This window comes from Schistocerca serialis, chromosome 11 (assembly GCF_023864345.2).
Source record: "Schistocerca serialis cubense isolate TAMUIC-IGC-003099 chromosome 11, iqSchSeri2.2, whole genome shotgun sequence".
Classification (NCBI taxonomy): Eukaryota; Metazoa; Arthropoda; class Insecta; order Orthoptera; family Acrididae; genus Schistocerca; species Schistocerca serialis.
In genome coordinates, this window is record NC_064648.1 from 74,708,790 (window position 1) to 74,726,813 (window position 18,024).

The 18,024-nt window shown below is 44.2% G+C and overlaps 1 protein-coding gene across 2 annotated transcripts in view; it reads right to left on the reverse strand.

Annotated features, from left to right (window-relative positions):
* LOC126426910 (uncharacterized) overlaps positions 1 to 18,024 on the reverse strand; it is a 58,442-nt gene that overhangs the window by 26,456 nt on the left and 13,962 nt on the right. For both annotated transcript variants that reach the window (XM_050089013.1, XM_050089014.1), the window contains exon 3: positions 1,613 to 2,174. In XM_050089013.1, coding sequence (XP_049944970.1) covers positions 1,613 to 2,174 — 562 coding nt within the window. The remainder of the gene's footprint in view (positions 1 to 1,612; positions 2,175 to 18,024) is intronic.

Below are 18,024 nucleotides of genomic sequence, written 5' to 3' on the forward strand. Positions count from 1 at the left end.
CCACAACCTATAAGGCTGATGCACATATGCAGTTCAGCACAAATAATGACCGCAAATAATGATAAAACCATTTATAAATCAATGAATAATTTAGTTCTCCAATGACTTTTTTAACCTAACCTATCCGCTAATAAACCCAGTGGGACCTAGTACTTCTTTAAATCTAACAGGTGTGAATATTACAGTTTAACAAGTCAAGGCTGTATAATACTAAACACGAATTCTTTACAGACGAATGGAAATGGTAGAAAGCGAGCATTGGAAGACCAGTTTGGATTCAATACAAATGTTGCAAGACGTGAGGCAATACTGACCCTACGACTTATAAGATAGCTTAACGGTACGTAAACCTACGTTTGTAAGATTTGGGGACATAGAGAATCTTTTGAGAATGTTTACTGGAACACTCTTTTTCAAATTTTGAAGGTGGCAGGGGTCAAATACAGGGAGCGAAAGGCTATTTACAATTAGTACAGAAACCAGATGGCAGCAATAACAATTGACAGGCATGACAGGGAAGCAGTGTTTGGGAAGGCACTGAGACAGGGCTGTAGCCTATCCCTGATGTTATTCAATCTACATATTGAGCAAGCAGTAAAGGGAAAAAAAGAGAAATTTGGAGTAGGAATTAAAATCCATGGAGATGAAATAAGGACTCTGAGGTTTGGCGACAACATTGCAATTCTGTCACAGACAGCAAAGGACCAGGAAGAGCAGTTGAAAGAAATAGACAGTGTCTTGAAAGGAGGATATAAGATGGACATCAACAAAAGCAAAAGGCAGATAATGGAACGTAGTTGAATTAAATCAGGTGATGCTGAGGGAATTAGATTAGGAAATGACAAACTTAAAGTAGTACATGAGTTTTGCTATTTGGGGAGCAAAGTAGCTGATGATAGTTGAAGTAGAGGGCATATAAAATGTAGACCAGCAGTGGCAAGGAAAGCGTTTCTGAAGAAGAGATGTTTGTTAACATCGAGTATAGGTTCAAGAGTCAGGAAGCCTTTTCTGAAAGTATTTGTATGGAGTGTAGCCATGTATGGAAGTGAAAGATTGATGATAAATAGTTTAGTCAAGAAAAGAATAGAAGCTTTCCAAATGTGGTGCTACAGAAAAATGCTGGAGATTAGATTGGTAGATCACATAACTAATGAGGATGCATTGAATAGAAATTGGGGGAGAAGAGGAATTTGTAGCACTTTAATTAAGGAAGGGATCCGTTGGTTGGACATATTCTGAGGCATCACTGATTTAGTATTCAGGGCAGCGTGGTGGGTAAAAACTTTAGAGGGAGACCCAGACATGAATATATTAAGCTGGTTCAGAAGGATGTTGGTTGCAGTAGGTACTGGGAGATGAAAAAGCTTGCACAGGATACAGTAGCATGGACAGCTCCTTCGAACCAGTCTCTGGACTGAAGACCATAACAACAACATCAATCTAACATGAGAAATCAATGTAAGTATCACCAGATATCAGAAAATGTCTGTCAGTGATGGTTTATTTTGCTGCCCAGATACACGTAAGGAAACTCGGGAGCTGGAAATACACGCACACACACAGAACTACACAGGACTGGACAACGGAGACTTGTAGCTTGTCTTGTGTTTACCTGGTTTCTGCCGGTGGCTGAGACAGCAGCTTGAGCACTTCAATCAGATCTTCAGGCTGACAATGTAGCGCGTCTGCCCAGCCCTTCGTGGCCATGACGTGTAAAATATGAGTCTTTATAAAGGTGGCGGCGGTCTTCTCAAGAGTGCTACAGGAGTTCCGAATAGCGAGCACAGCTGTGGTCACCGCAGTCTCAATAGACAGCTGTGAGGCCAACTGCTGCTCGCACTGTGCCTTCAGGCCTGACAAGCCGTACTTATGAGCCGCGACCAGCAGCTGGGGGGCCATTCTGGCCAGCTGCGTGGCCTGCAGGGTATACATGTAGGCCACGAGATGGCGCAGCAACTGGCCCCCCACGTCTGGGACTGTGGCCTCCAGCGTGCCGTGGCTGAAAATAGAGGCGAACACGGGACTCCTGACGGCCAGGACGGCCCTGTGCGCTGCCAGACGTGTGTCGCCCGCCACCAGAGTCACCACGGCGCTGTCTCCAGCGTCCAGCAGGGTGCCCAGGTCCACAGCTGCAGCCTCTTTCCCCTCCTGGACCTGTCCTGCTGTGGGCGATTCTGAAACACAGCGTCACTGAGTAGACCTTCCCCCTTGCACAGCACTCTCCATGTGAGAACATGCTTGAGCCACAAGTAGATCTGCGTCAACCATCACTTCCTAACACTAAAAGAAGTAGACTTCGCCATACTGCTGGTAGTATCATGTGGGTCATTTTTTACCTGCAGTAGAAAACCACCATTTTGTTCGTATTTGGGTGGTATTTTGAGTGTCTTCATGTTGACAATACGTCTCTAAAATGAATAGTACACGTTAAAATATAAATTTTCTCTAAGTAAACATTTTTTTATTTTAAATGTCACAGAAGAAATTCCACAATCTTTCGTAAATTTGGTAAAGCAATGTTGCAATGTTTTTCTTTATAAAAAGATTGAAACAGAATCAAAACATATTGTTTATGTATTAATAGTATTTTTCCTTTTATATAATAATAAGATGAGTACCAAATATTTGTGAAAGATTCTAAAAAGCCGTAGGTGACTAAAATGCTCTGCATTTTTTGTAGTTATTACTATGAAGGAAATAAATCATAAGAACAAATAACTTCAGCCTATAATTATAAGTATTTAAGTATATTTAGGAACAAGGACGTGACAGAATTGCCTAATCTGGGATTCTGGGATTCAGAAAGCCGACAAGAGTTTTTGCCCGTCAACTTTTGCACACGTACTTGTTGCACTTGACGTTTTATTTCCCTTTGTTGTTTTGTTGTCTGCAGGAAACCTGAATTTGAGAAGACCTTCTAATTCCTTATTGGCCACTGGCACTATCGAGTGCCTGTAAGGGGAGACTGACTTTTGTCTGCAGTGTGTAAGAGGCAGCACGGTCATCTGCTACCCTGAGGATAAGGTCCCGACGTGAAATCTTCTTAGACGTAGGTAACTTAAAAATTGTGCGAGCGTTAATCATGGCGAGGACAAGGAAAAGACACGTACAGGGTATCGTTCGGTAACAACTCAGAGACTGTAGTATCTACCGATTTGGTCAAAAACATTATAAAATTTCACAGTTTATGGAAGTTACCTCCCAGTATTCTCATTCATCTGACATCCAGCAGGCATGTTATTTTGTTTCTTTATTGTTACTTAAACACCTTTACAAGAAAGGTAGGCCGGCAGCGGCCTATCTATGCCGCTTTTTGGTCACAGATAACACACATGTAGCATGATGAGAAACGAAAAAACAAAACGAACATGGTGGATAAAAAACAGTAGTCAGACATATTAAACTACATGTAGTCACTTACAGGCGCAATGTGCGAATAAAAAACGTTCAGCAGCTGTTCACAAACAGAGAAGACAGAAATTACACACGTGAAACGTTGGAGTACTAACATAGACACACTTAAGCACTAACACGAAGACACACACAAACACTAGCGACAATCTCCGGCGCATGACTATTCACTGTTCATGCACAAAGCCAGGGACTTGCCAAAGGGGAAAGGTGTGGGTAGGATGGAGAGGGGGAGGGTGTAGATGCCAGTGACAGAGGAGAAGTGAGGGGGGGAAGAAGGATAGGGGTACGGTACGCCCAGGGGAGAGGAGGGAGGGAGGAAGAGATGAGGAAGAGAAGGAAGAGAGGGTGCCCTGGGGAAAAACCACAGGTGGAGGCAGTGGAGGATTAAAATTGGTAGGAGGGGTAGATGGAAGGGGTGAGGGCATCATCAGGCAAGGGGAGTTGGCAGAAGGCACCTTGGGGAACGGTATGGAGTGTGGAGAGATGGAGAGTGGGTGGGATGTGGGAGTACAGGCGCAGAAGTGGACGGGGGTGGGACAGCATGGAAGAGACAAGTGGGTGAAGGGAATCAAGTCTCAGGAGGTGTAGAGGATCTGTATCAATTCAAGGAAAAGGAGGAGGTGTGGGAATGGAATGAGGTCCACGTGGGGGAGGGTAGGCACATGCAATAGGCGAGGCAGAGCACATGGTGTTCCACAATTTGAAGGGATTTGTAGAAGGTGGAAGAGTCAGAGGTGCAGGAGGGATGGGCATAGCAGAGGATAGGGTGGATGAGGGATTTATAGATGTAAAGGATGATGGAGGGGTCCAGACTCCATGTGCGGCCAGAAAGGAGCTTGAGGAGGCGGAGTTGGGAGTCTGCCTTGGCTTGGATTGTCTGGAGATGGGGGGATCCAGGAGAGGTGACGGTCAAGGGTGACGCCAAGGCAAGGTACTTGAGAGTGGGGGTGAGGTTGATAGGATGGCCGTAGATGGAGAGATAGAAATCCACAGAAGGAAGGGGTGGTTTTGCCTACAGTGATCGCCTGGGTCTTTGAAGGATTGACCTTGAGCAACCACTGGTTACACCATGTGATGAATCGGTCAAGATGCGATTGGAGAAGGTGTTGGCAGCATTGCAGGGTGGGGGCGAGGGGAAGGAAGGCGGTGTCATCGGCTTAGTGGAGGTGAATGGGGGCTGAAAGTAGTGGCATGTCCGCCGTACATACAAGGTAGAGAAGAGGGGAGAGGACAGAACCTTGCAGCACACTGGCGGAGGGGTATAAGGTGTAGGAATCCGTATTATGGATGGTGACATAGGAAGGACGTTGTAAAAGATAGGACCCAATCAGACGGACGTAGTTAATAGGAAGGGCGAAGGTTTGGAGCTTGAAGAGGAGACCGGAATACGATACACAGTCGTAAGGACGTTCAAGGTCGAGCGAGAGGGAGATGGTGGAGAGACGGGAGTTGAGTTGTTCAGAGGGGAAGTGAGTGAGGTGAGGGAGAAGGTCATCAGCAGCGAAGGAAAGCCACGTTGGGTAGTGAGAAGGAGGTGGTGCTGCCTGAGATGCTGGTGGATGCGTCGGGTAAGGATGGAATGCATGCTACTCAGGATACGGATATCTTTTACTTTTTCCTGTGGTAAGCTGCGAGAAGATGGTCGCCTGATTTGTGTGTTGCATACCATGTGTCCTCTCTACTTCGTGCTGCAGGAAGAACCTCATTGAGTGATCTCCGAAGACCACAAACTAAACTTGTTCCTTTTTGTTTCAGCTCATCTGCCTGTTTCATGGAGGTGAAGAAGCTGTCAGTCGTAACGTTCCATAAGGGCGACGTGACTAACATCTGCTGTAGGGTAAGAGAACTGTTAGCAGTGCTCCAGACAGTAGTGTAGGAGGGGGCGAAGGATTCTGCACTGTCTCGAATGAAAAACAGCCCGCAGTTGCACTAAATTTTGTTTATTTTAAATATGGACCATGGTTTCTGCTGTAATAATATAGCCTTGTTCAGAACTCATAAACACAAATAAATGAAAAATGTCTTAGACCAGCAGCTGCGTCAAGACCAATAAAATAGCTTCAAGAAACATAAGCCTGTTCCGAACATAAAGAAAATTACATATGGCAACGTATGTCCTCCGGCACTACCTCTTTTATGCTGTCGCTGCCTCGATGAAAATAATGAAGTGTAATATGTCACATACTATTCTGTAGTTTTGCAGTGTTACTCCGTGTAGGTCAGCATGTCGCCAGTTCATAGAAAACGGAAAGCCTCGCTGATATAAAGTATCATTCGACAACCGAATAATTTGTATTTAACATTCTTTTTGGCCCAAAGTAGAATATACTCTAACAGCTCATGAATAACGTCGAGGCGTGCCCAGAAACTATTTAGTGCCAGAAAACCGGTATTACCTGATATCAAACTGTTCGGGTACGGGTCAAAGATGACCCACATCGTACTACTGGTATAATAGATAAATTTTTCGTACTTATAGGTGAGTGAGCTAGGGGGGATGAAATTTGGGTAAGTTGTACAACCCCATAAATGATGAAAAGTCACGGGAGGATTTGGTCGTGCGATGATTATAGAGGCGGGTAAGCTGGGTCAAAAATGACCCACATAGTACTCCTAGTAGAAATATTGTTCTTCACAAGTCAGTACAACAATACGACATTCTTCCTGTGTCAAAAAAATGAGTCACGTGAGTCACATATCCTTAACGACACCATTTGATCCAGCACATCTTAGATTCCACCTTAAATGAAGCGGACGAAGTCACGACGAAACTGTATTTTTAATGGTTTGTGACAAAACGACGACAAATCAGCGTCCGAGTACCTGTCGTGGATGGCCACGTTCTCCAACACATTGTTGCTTATTTAGGAAATAAAATAGCTGGAGGTGTCAGGAGCGAGGAAAAAGTAAGAATCAGAACAAAACCTAGAAAAAAGATGTTAGCCTCTAAAACTGACTGCTAACACACCAGAAAAATGCTTCCAAAAGCGTGTTTGTAGTGTTGCATCTTGTAAATGTGAGACCTGGAATCCTTGATATGAGGAACTGAAAAACGTAATACTTTTGAAATGTGTTGTTACAGGCACACCGTGAAAAGTCAAAGGGACTAATAAGATAACAAACAACGAAATCAATAAAATAATGCTGGCTAGAAGGGGTTTGTTGATTATCTGTTTAGGTGCAATGGACATATATATACCAGAAAAATACCAGAGGAAGTCCACGGTTGAAGTTCGGGGATCAAACTACGAGAGATGCCTGCTGCTACATCCACACAGAGGTGGCAAAATCATGGGATAGCGGTATGCACTTTCACATATGACGGTAGTCCGGCGTACAAAAGGTTTGAAGCGGCAGTTTATTGATCGAGCCGTCGATTGTATTCAGGTGATTCACATGAAAAGGTTTCCAGCTTGATTATAGCCGCACGACGGAGATTAATAAACTTTGAACGCTGATTAGAAGGAGGAGGTAGACAAATGGGACATTCCATTTCGGAAATCGTTAGACAATTCAACATTGGGAGATCCACAGCGTCAAGAGTATGCTGAGAGTACCTCTCATCACAAACAGGGCAATGGCCGACGGCGTTCATTTAGGGGCCGAGAGCAGCGGCGTTTGTCAGTGCTAAGAAGCGAGGAACACCTGGCGAAACAACCGCAAAAATCAATGTGAGACATACGATAAACGCATCTCTTAGGACAGTGCAGCGAACTTACGTTAATGGGCTATGACAGCAGGTGACCAATGTGAGTGCATTTGCATAACAGCACGACTTTCCCTGTAGCCCCTCTCCTGTGCTCGTGATCACACTGGTAGGACCCTAGACGACTGGAAGACGGTGGTCTGATTGGAAGTGTCCCGATTAAAGTTGGTAAGATCTGAAACTTCCTGGCAGATTAAAACTGCGTGCCCGACCGAGACTCGAACTCGGGACCTTTCCCTTTCGCGGGCAAGTGCTCTACCAACTGAGCTACCGAAGCACGACTCACTCCCGGTACTCACAGCTTTACTTCTGCCAGTACCTCGTCTCCTACCTTCCAAACTTTACAGAAGCTCTACTGCGAACCTTGCAGAACTAGCACTCCTGAAAGAAAGGATATTGCGGAGACATGGCTTAGCCATTTGGTAAGATCTGATTGTAGAGTTCGAGGATGGTGTAGATCCCGACGAAGTCATGGCCCAAGTTGTCAACAAGACACAGTGCAAGCTGGTGCTAGCTTCATACTGGTGTGGACTGTGTTTACATGGAGTGGACTGGGTCCTCTGGTCCCATTGAGCCGATCATTGATTGGAAATAGTAATGTTTGGCTGCGTGGAGACAATACAGGATCGGGCTGTAATTATGAGATAAGTATTTGTTCGCTAAGTGTCAAAAAATTTTATTACCACCTGAGGATACAACAGTTCCAAAACTTTTCTCTGCCTAATGCAATTTATATATTTCCCTCACTTTGCAAATTTGCCAATATCGAACATTCAACTTTATTTTAGTTTACTTTGCCAAAGAGGACGGTGTCTTCCGTAAGTACTGTCTGTTTTTCGCTATGACAAGTCTGGTAAAGGTAGTAATCAAAATGTTACAGCCCTGGAAAACTCCAAGTTTCTGGTGTAGAAGTAATGATCTTCTATATTTCAACATCCAGGCCTGCAGTACTTACTATATAGCTACTCCAATTCATGGTCAAAATTTTGTTCACATGACGATGAACAAGGCAAGAGAAATGAAACATCGCTAGGACCAAGGCTTGGTGGAACAGGTGGGAAGGAAACAGAAAAGGGCTAGACCCTCTCATCGATGTGGTGATTATCTGTGGAAGTCAGGAGATTGCATTAAGGCCCCGTTAACGACTTAGATCCTACTGAACTTGACAAACAGGATGACAAGTACATGGGTAACTTCCGTGCAATTATAAAGCATGTTTCTGAGGACAGGCCTACGACTGTGCTGCATCTATGTGGGGGAATTCCTGTGGGGTTCATGCATTCATGCATCAGAACTACCCTTTAGCTGTTTATTCTCACTGTGGAGCTCATAATTTCTGCAAAATCCATCTGTTTTTCATTATTGAGTATCCCAGTTGAAGCAGAATATATTGTCTTAGTTTCTTTATTGTCCGTTCGAAAGGCAAATTAACTGTTTGTCACAATTTATAATTACAATCTGACTATACCTCCTCTGCGTTTCGGAACAAAATACAATTCTGTGGATTTGGCTCCACCTAAATCCCTGGAGCCGGAACTAAACATTGAAATGACCAACACTGGGTGAGAGCTGTTTTCCAAATCAGAAGCCTACTTCTCGCCGCTACATTGTCGTCATCGATGGCGTATAGACAACAGCATGAATCGGCCAACTCTCGTCGATGGGAACTGTCCACAGTGATCCCTGGGTTTCTTTAAATAGTTATTCTCCAAGAAGAACCGTGCTGTCCCGTTCTAACTCGTGACCGGATACAGGCACGGTCTCGAGATAAGGCCAGCGACCTCTTACTTTTGCCTGTCGAGATATCTATTGATCTGTAGTTCTTGGTGCGCCTTCTGAAAATCTTGCGTGGCTGCTATGGACTGCATGAGTGTTACATTCTGTGGCATACATGGTACAACCATAATTCATGTTGCCACTGCCCGCCCTTCTCCCCCAAAAGTGCATCTAGGCCACAGCAGGCCCTGGAGGCCTCGACCGTGTTGGAGCATTCACCATTCTGGGGGGGGGGGAGGGGGGGGGGGGACTGGATCCACTTCTATTCATATGGGATGAGAGTGTGACGAATTGTGGCTGGCCACAGGAGGTCTTGGGTGGGGGAAATGGTATATGGCGCAAAGAGAGTCGCATTACAGGCATCTGGAGTGCAAGAAAGAGTTATGGCACCCATTAGTGGTTTGGATCCATGATGGGCCAATACTTCATGGATATGCCAGCAGCAACAGCGTCTTCGCAGCAACTGGAATTCAAACATTGCCTGCCCAATCAAATGGAGAATAAAGGGAGGGTGTCCACAGCTGCACTGGATCCTGCAAAGAAAACCTTCACCATCTATTGATCCAAGAAGGTATGGGGCTGTTCTGATTCTAGGGAAAATTGTGATTTGTGAGGTTGACCGTGTGGACTGATGAAATTAAATTGAACAGCAAGAATCAGAATTCTGCTGATTATAATTGGGGCCATTGTCAGTGACCAAGGCTTTTGGGACGCCTTAAAGGACGAACAACCATGAAACAATCTGGATCGTCTTCACTGAGGTTGTGAATGACATGAAAAACACAAAGCAGAACCCACTGCTTACATTCAAAATCAGACTCCACACAGATCCAAGGAATGGGCCAGCAAAGTCCAAATGAAGACAGGACCAATGAGTCCCCATAGGAGGCCATGGAAAATACTGACAGGGGCACAGCTTGCTTGTTTTGACATGTGAGGCACTCTTTCACCATTCTCGCATTAAGTGTCTCCACACCCTTCCAGCCGGCCGAAGTGGCCGCGCGGTTCTGGCGCTGCAGTCTGGAACCGCGAGACCGCTACGGTCGCAGGTTCGAATCCTGCCTCAGGCATGGATGTGTGTGATGTCCCTAGGTTAGTTAGGTTTAACTAGTTCTAAGTTCTAGGGGACTAATGACCTCAGCAGTTGAGTCCCATAGTGCTCAGAGCCATTTTTGAACACCCTTCCAGTAGATGTATTGCTAGGAGAGTCAAAATGACTTCCCAATGCCATAGGGTTCTGGGAATGAGGACCTGAGCGTGGCGCATCACGACCTTTATCAGCACAATGTGATGCAAGGATAAAGACTTTTTCTGCGTGCTACAGAAGGCTTGGAGGTCTGGGTACACGAGACATTACTTTGTCAGCGGGCCATCTTTCTGTTGTATAATGCAAAACCTCGTGGAGGACATGGCCTGTCACTGTGTGTTATCCCAAAAGGCGTGCATCAATTTTGGAAGATAGGTCTTTGATGATGGCAGTCTCACTGTCCTCATGAAAACAGACCTGGATCCTCATGAAATTCTGGGTTCTGGCTGACATGAAATCGCGATAGGATATTGACATTGGCAGGGGCGGCATTTGGGTGATATTAGATACCATAGGCATATCCTGAGAGAAACAGAGTGCACAGTGGCAAGTTGCTGAATACTTGAAGAGACGCATTAGAGGCTTATGATCTGTCATGAGTGTGAAACGGCGGCTATAGATGTAGGCATGGAAGCGTTTGCTGCCAAAGATGATGACCAAAGCCTCCTTTTCTATGTGGTTCCCCTATCCTGCTGTAAGTGGATACAGACGCAGTGGGTCGCTCCACGCCATTCTCAATATGGGACAAAAGTGTGCCAGTCAGCATCGGCCACTAACACCAATGGTTTCGTTGGATTGTATGCCATGAGACAAGTAGGTCGAAGAGGGCCTTCTTCAGGCTTTGGAACACCTTATTACATTAAGATGGCCACTTCCAGGGAACTCTGTTACAGAGCGAGTGGTGCCAGAATCGCTGAAGCATGGGGCATGAATGATCTATAGCAGTTTCGCTGACTTAGACTTCGGCTGGATTGCATCTATCGAGGCCAGTAATTTTTGGATGGCAGGCACACAATGTGGTGTAAGCCATTTGGCTGATGTCCTGAAGATGTGTCGTAAATATTCGACCTGGTGGATGGAAAAAGAACATTTGCCAAGATTACAACGAAGGTAAGCTTCTGTGAATGGGGAGAAGAGCAACATCAGCTGTATACTTTCCAACAACAAGATATTTGTCAAGGCAGCTCACGGTCCCTGAGACGTCCTTTAAGTGTTGCTCATTCCCCACCGCCCCCCATGAACCATGGACCTTGCTGTTTGTGGGGAGGCTTGCATGCCTCAGCAATACAGATGGCCATACCGTACGTGCAAACACAATGGAGGGGTATCTGTTGAGAGGCCAGACAAATGTGTGGTTCCCGTAGAGGGGCAGCAGCCTTTTCAATACTTGCAGGGGCTACAATCTGGATGACTGACTGATCTGGCCTTGTAACACTAGCCAAAACGGCCTTGCTGTGCTGGTACCGTGAACAGCTGAAAGCAATGGGAAACTACAGCTATAATTTTGCCCAAGGGCATGCAGCTTTGCTGTATGGTTAACTGATGATTGCGTCCTCTTGGGTAAAATATTCCAGAGGTAAAATAGTCCCCCATTAGGATCTCTGAGCAGGGACTACTCAAGAGGATGTCGTTATCAGAAGAAAGAAAATTGGCGTTCTACAGATCGGAGTGCGGAATGTCAGATCCCTTAATTGGGCAGGTAGATTAGAGAATTTAAACAGGGAAATGGATAGGTTAAAGTTAGATATAGTGGGAATTAGTGAAGTTCGGTGGCAGGAGGATCAAGACTTTTGGTCAGGTGAATTCAGGGTTATAAATACAAAATCAAAGAGGGGTAATGCAGGAGTAGGTTTAATAATGAATAAAAAAAATAACAGTGCAGGTTAGCTACTACAAACAGCGTAGTGAAAGCATTATTGTGGCCAAGATAGACATGCAGCCCATGCCTACTACAGTACTACAAGTTTATATGGCAACTAGCTCTGCAGATGATGGAGAAGTTTATGAAATGTATGATGAGATAAAAGAAATTATTCAGGTAGTGAAGGGATACATAGTAGGTGAATATGGACTGGGGATTAGAAATGAAAGAGGAAGCTGTCTGGTAGAATTTTGCACAGAGCATAACTTAATCATAGCTAACTCTTGGTTCAAGAATCATAAAAGAAGGTTATATACATGGAATAATCGTGGAGATACTAGGATGTATCAGATAGGTTATATAAAGGCAAGACAGAAATTTAGGAACCAGGTTTTAAATTGTAAGACATTTCCAGGGGCGGATATGGAATCTGACCACAATGTATAGGTTATAAACTGTAGATTGAAACTGAAGAAACTGGAAAAAGGTGTGAATTTAAGGGGATGGGACCTGGATAAAGCGGCTAAACCAGAGTTTGTACAGAGCTTCAGGGACGGCATAAGGGAACAATTGACGGGAATGGTGGAAAGAAATACAGTAGAAGAAGAATGGGCAGCTCTGAGGGACGAAGTAGAGAAGCAAGCAGAGAATCAAGTAGGTAAAACGACGAGGGCTAGTAGAAATCCTTGGGTAACAGAAAACATATTGAATTTAACTGATGAAAGGACAAAAAATAAAAATTCAGTAAATGAGGCAGGCAAAAAGGAATACAAACGTCTCAAAAATGATATCGACAGGAAGTGCAAAACGGCTAAGCATGGCTGGCTAGAGGACAAATGTAAGGATGTAGAGGCTTACCTCAATAGGGGTAAGGTAGATACTGCCTATAGGAAAATTAATGAGACCTTTGGAGAAAAGAGAGCCACTTGTATGAATATCAAGAGCTCAGATGGAAATCCAGTTCTAGGCAAAGAAGGGAAAGCAGAAAGGTGGAAGGAGTATACAGAGGGTCTATACAAGGAGGATGTACTTGAGGACAATATTATGGAAATGGAAGAGGATGTGGATGAAGATGAAATGAGAGGTACGATACTGCGTGAAGAGTTTGACAGAGCACTGAAAGACCTGAATCGAAACAAGGCCACGGGACAAGACAAGATTCCATTAGAACTACTGACGGCCATGGGAGAGCCAGTCCTTACAAAACTCTACCATCTGGTGAGCAAGATGTATGAGACAAGCTAAATACCCTCAGACTTCAAGAAGAATATAATAATTCCAATCCCAAAGAAAGCACTTGTTGACAGATGTAAAATTACCGAACTATCAGTTTAATAAGTCACAGCTGCAAAATACTAACACGAATTCTTTACAGGCGAATGGAAAAACTGGAAGAAGCCGACCTCGGGGAAGATCAGTTTGGATTCCGTAGAAATGTTGGAACACGTGAAGCAATACCTTATGACTTATCTTAGAGTTATCTTAGAAGACTTATCTTAGAAGAAAGGCAAACCTACGTTTGTAGCATTTGTGGACTTAGAGAAAGCTTTTGACAATGTTAACTGGAATACTCTCTATCAAATTCTAAAGGTGTCAGGGGTAAAATACAGGGAGCGAAAGGCTTGTTACAATTTGTACAGAAACCAGAAGGCAGTTATAAGAGTCGAGGGACACAAAAGAGAAGCAGTTATTGGGAAGGGAGTAAGACAGGTTTGTAGCCTCTTCGTGATGTTATTCAATCTGTATATTGAGCAAGCATTAAAGGAAACAAAAGAAAAGTTCGGAGTAGGTATTAAAATCCATGGATAAGAAATAAAAACTTCGAGGTTCACCGATGACATTGAAATTCTGCCAGAGACAGAAAAGCATTTGGAAGAGCAGTTGAACGGAATGGATAGTGTCTTGAAAGGAGATATAAAATGAACAGCAACAAAAGCAAACGAGGATAATGGAATGTAGTCGAATTAAGTCGGGTGATGCTGAGGGAATTAGATTAGGATATGAGACGATTAAAGTAGTAAAGGAATTTTGCCATTTGGTGAACAAAATAACTGATGATGGTCGAAGTAGAGAGGATATAAAATGTGGACTGGCAATGGCAAGGAAAACGTTTGTGAAGAAGAGAAATTTGTTAACATCGAATATTGATATAAGTGTCAGGAAGTCGTTTCTGAAAGTATGGAGTGTAGCCATGTATGGAATTGAAACATGGACGATAAACAGTTTGGACAAGAAAAGAATAGAAGTTTTCGAAATGTAGTGCTACAGAAGAATACTGAACATGGGTAGATCACATAACTAAGGAGGAAGTGTTGAATAGAATTGGGGAGAAGAGGAGTTTGTGGCACAACTTGACAAGAAGAAAGGACCGGTTGGTAGGACATGTTCTGTGGCATCAGGGGATCACAAATTTTGCACTGGAGGGCAGTGTGGAGGGTAAAAATCGTAGAGGGAGACCAAGAGATGAATACACTAAGCAGATTCAGAAGGATGGAGGTTGCAGTAAGTACTGGGAGATGAAGAAGCTTGCACAGGATAGAGTAGCATGGAGAGCTGCATCAAACCAGTCTCAGGACTGAAGACCACAACAACAACATAGTACCTGCAAAAAACCGATGTAACTTTGGCGATGCCAAACGGAAGCTATGTATATTGGAGCAATCCAAAAGGAGTGGCTATGATGGTTATGATTACAGTCTCCTGGGAGCCGTTACGCAGTTTGAGGTGGAGATAAGCATCATGAAGGTCATTTTTGGCAAATAAGCATAATGAAGGTCATTTTTGGCAAATACCACAGACCCAGCGAGATTTAAACAGTGTCCTGAAGCATAGGAGTGATATATCTGACGACTACAGATTGGGCATTTACAGTATCTTGGAAGTCACGACAAATGCAGCCAGTGCCTGATGGTTTCTCCACAGTCAAGTTGGAAGGGCCCACTGGCTGTGTGTTACTGGGTTGAAGACACTCTCGTCCTGAAGATGTTGCTAGTCCTGTTGACACTTATCCTGGTATGAAAACTCGACGCTACAGACCTTAAATAATTTTGGAGCTGCAGTAAGAGATATATGTGACTGGAACCCCAGGATGCTCACTGGCAGCACACTGGTCCTAATTTAACCAAGATGTAGGTGGTGTAGGGGGAGGCCCAGGGCTTGGACTGCATCAGAGGTGGCGCAGAACTCAAGCCCCAAGGCATGGAATAAGTCTAAGCTGGATAGATTAGAGACCTGAGGCGCCACAACCATCGGAATCCAAGCTGGAGTTACTGTGGCGCCACAGTAGCGTTTGTTATGGAAAAGTCCTCTAACAGATACGTCCTGTAACAGAAATGGTGTTGTTACTAAAACTACATAACTTTGTTGTGAAGGTATGGAAATGAAAATGCCGTGTGACTAGGGTCTCCCGTCAGGTAGACCGGTCGCCTGGTGTGCCTGGAGGAGACTTAATGGCTTGTGTAGGCCAGTCGATTACTGTAGCTGATGACCCAGTGTCAGTCTGTAAGGTGACTGGCATGCGTTACAACTTAGCTTGTACAGAAAGCAACTGAGTAAACTGCAAGACTATAGCCTGTACCAGTGTCGCTTCTGTAAAATATGGATGGGTAGAATATTCCTTGGTGTCGCCCAGTCACCAGTCCACAGACATAGAAGTGCAGTTGTGGCAAATTTCAGCTTTGTGGGTACACTAACACCTAGTAACACAATTCACCTTGTGGAAATGGCACTGAGGACTTTTCCAGACTTGGGCTACAACCAATGTTGCAAAGCTTCGAATTTGGGTTATGTGGCTAACACAGCTTCGATAAAAGCTGCTGCTTTGGCAGCCTGCTCAGAAGCTTGAATGATAGGAAGTCATGAGATGAGCAATCGATTTTTGAGGTTCACAAGATTCTATTGGAGGTTTTCATCAGGAATGTGAGCTAAAATCTTGTCACAGATGAGAGCTGATGCACAAGGGATGCATTGTGGCACATGGGGACCAGCATTCCTGAGAGAGACCCCGGGACCTAGCTATTGATTTAGGAATGTAGATTCTGACAGCTAAAGAACTCGCATTGAGCCGCAGCAATGTGTATCTGAGCATTGAAGTTTTATACGGCTTTCATGCGTTCATGGCTGGACTATGGGTGCATGGTTTATGCGAGGCCTTTTGATTTGAATTGACACTGTCCACCTTGAGGGGCTTCAGTTGGCCACAGGTCGCTATAGGACCAGTCCCATACCCAGCCAATTCGCAGAGGTTGTGGGGTCACCAGCAGCTCCACCTAGTGCATCAGGCATGCAAGTTCCTCACAGCTCCAACTTCACCCACAATCTATAATGTTGCTCATCCCCCTTATTTCCAACCATTTAAGAGCCACATGCCATTTGCGATCCACGTGCACCATGTACTGCCCCAAATCCAGGGTTTTAACTGCCTGCTGCCATGGTTACTGGAGATACCCAGAGTGATTTTAGATTTGGGGCGCTACAAGAGAGATTACACTCCTGCTTCCGCTTTTAATGACATATTTTCTGACATTTTACCTGGGCACCACAACAATATAGCTGTTTTTATGCATTTATCGCTACAAGGGGATCCTGTTGGTTGCTCTTTCTTTTTTTTTTGACAGATCTTGTCCTCAAGATCAGACTGCCTTAAGCGCTTACTGTCTTTTATGCAGAATTTTATGCGATCTTGCGGTCATTGGAGTAGGTGAGACGTTCTTCCAGTGATACATTTCTTGTCTCATCCGATTTTCTAAGTTCCCTTCACTCTGTAAAACGTTTGTACTCAGCAGGGAAGCTAGTCCCTCCTCCATCTACAACGACTGGGATTTAGGTGTCTTTTTGCTGGGTACCAAGACACATCGGAATTGCGAGGAACGAAAGGACAGATCTGGCAGCTCAGAGGATTGTCTCGATTCTCAAGTATTACAGTGTGCCATCCTCCTGTATGCTATCGCCTCGATGTTGAGGTTAAGAGTCTTACATCCGCGGTGAGTGGCTGGAGGAGACTTTGGTCCACAATGAAAGCTCTGTTCTGGAGAACAGATGTAGCGTAGGTGCATAGGAAACATGACAGAACCCAGACGACAAGTGCTGCATTCCACTTGGTAATATATGCAAGAGTTAAGAAGAATCAGGATACTTGTATAGAATTCTTCGACCTAGGAAAAGCGTTCTACAGTGTGAAATGGCTAGATATACTCGGAAATTTGGGTATACAATAATATGTATAGGAACACAGAAGAAGCTATAAGAACAGAAGACTATGAGAAAAGAGATGTGCTTAATGAGGGTGTAAGGTAGTGAAACGGTGATTCTCCCCAACTGTCTAATCTGTACATTTAGGAAACCGTAATGAAAATAAAAGCGAAATGTAGGAGTTGGATTAACAGTCATGGTTATAAAGTGCCATGGGGAAGATTCGCTGAAAACATTACTGTCAGTGAAGATCAGGAAGAATTATACGGTCTGTTGTATGGAATGGGGAGTCAAATGAATGCAGATATGTACTTAGTGTGAACAAATGAAAGATTAACGTAATGAAGAATACCAGAAATGAGATTAGCATTAAATTTAACGTCAAAGTCTGGGATCACAAAATAGATGAAGGAATTTTGCTTCCTTGAAAGCAAAATTACAGATGAAGGACAAAGTAAGGCGGATTTGAGAGGCAGACATGCAGAGGGAAAGATGGCTTTCCTCCGCCGAAGGTGTCTACTACAACCAAACATAAGGAAAATATTTCTAAGATATCACGTCCTGGTATGAATTTTCAACGTGGAAGTGAAATAACCCGTTCTACTCTGAGGGTAAGAGGTTGGCACAGGGAGGAAGTCGTGACAGTGCATCAGACTAGGCAGAAGGCACATGACACACATTGACCAGGTACATGAGATGCTCAAATGTCACTGACATTAGACTTGCAGTGTATATCGTACAACAACTAACTCCCAATATTTTACATGAAAGTTATGAGTCACCTGTCTGTAACCACTGGTAACTCAACCAAACCATCCTGCCTTCCAGAAATAAGCATCACATGACGTGGCAGTACATCACGTAAACAGCTGAAAACCTACTCTGGGGAAATAGATGGAATAAACAGATTTCACTTATGTTTTAATGCAACACTTCACCACAGTAAATGTCTTATCAAAATGAAATACACCATCGTATGATCTCTTTAGA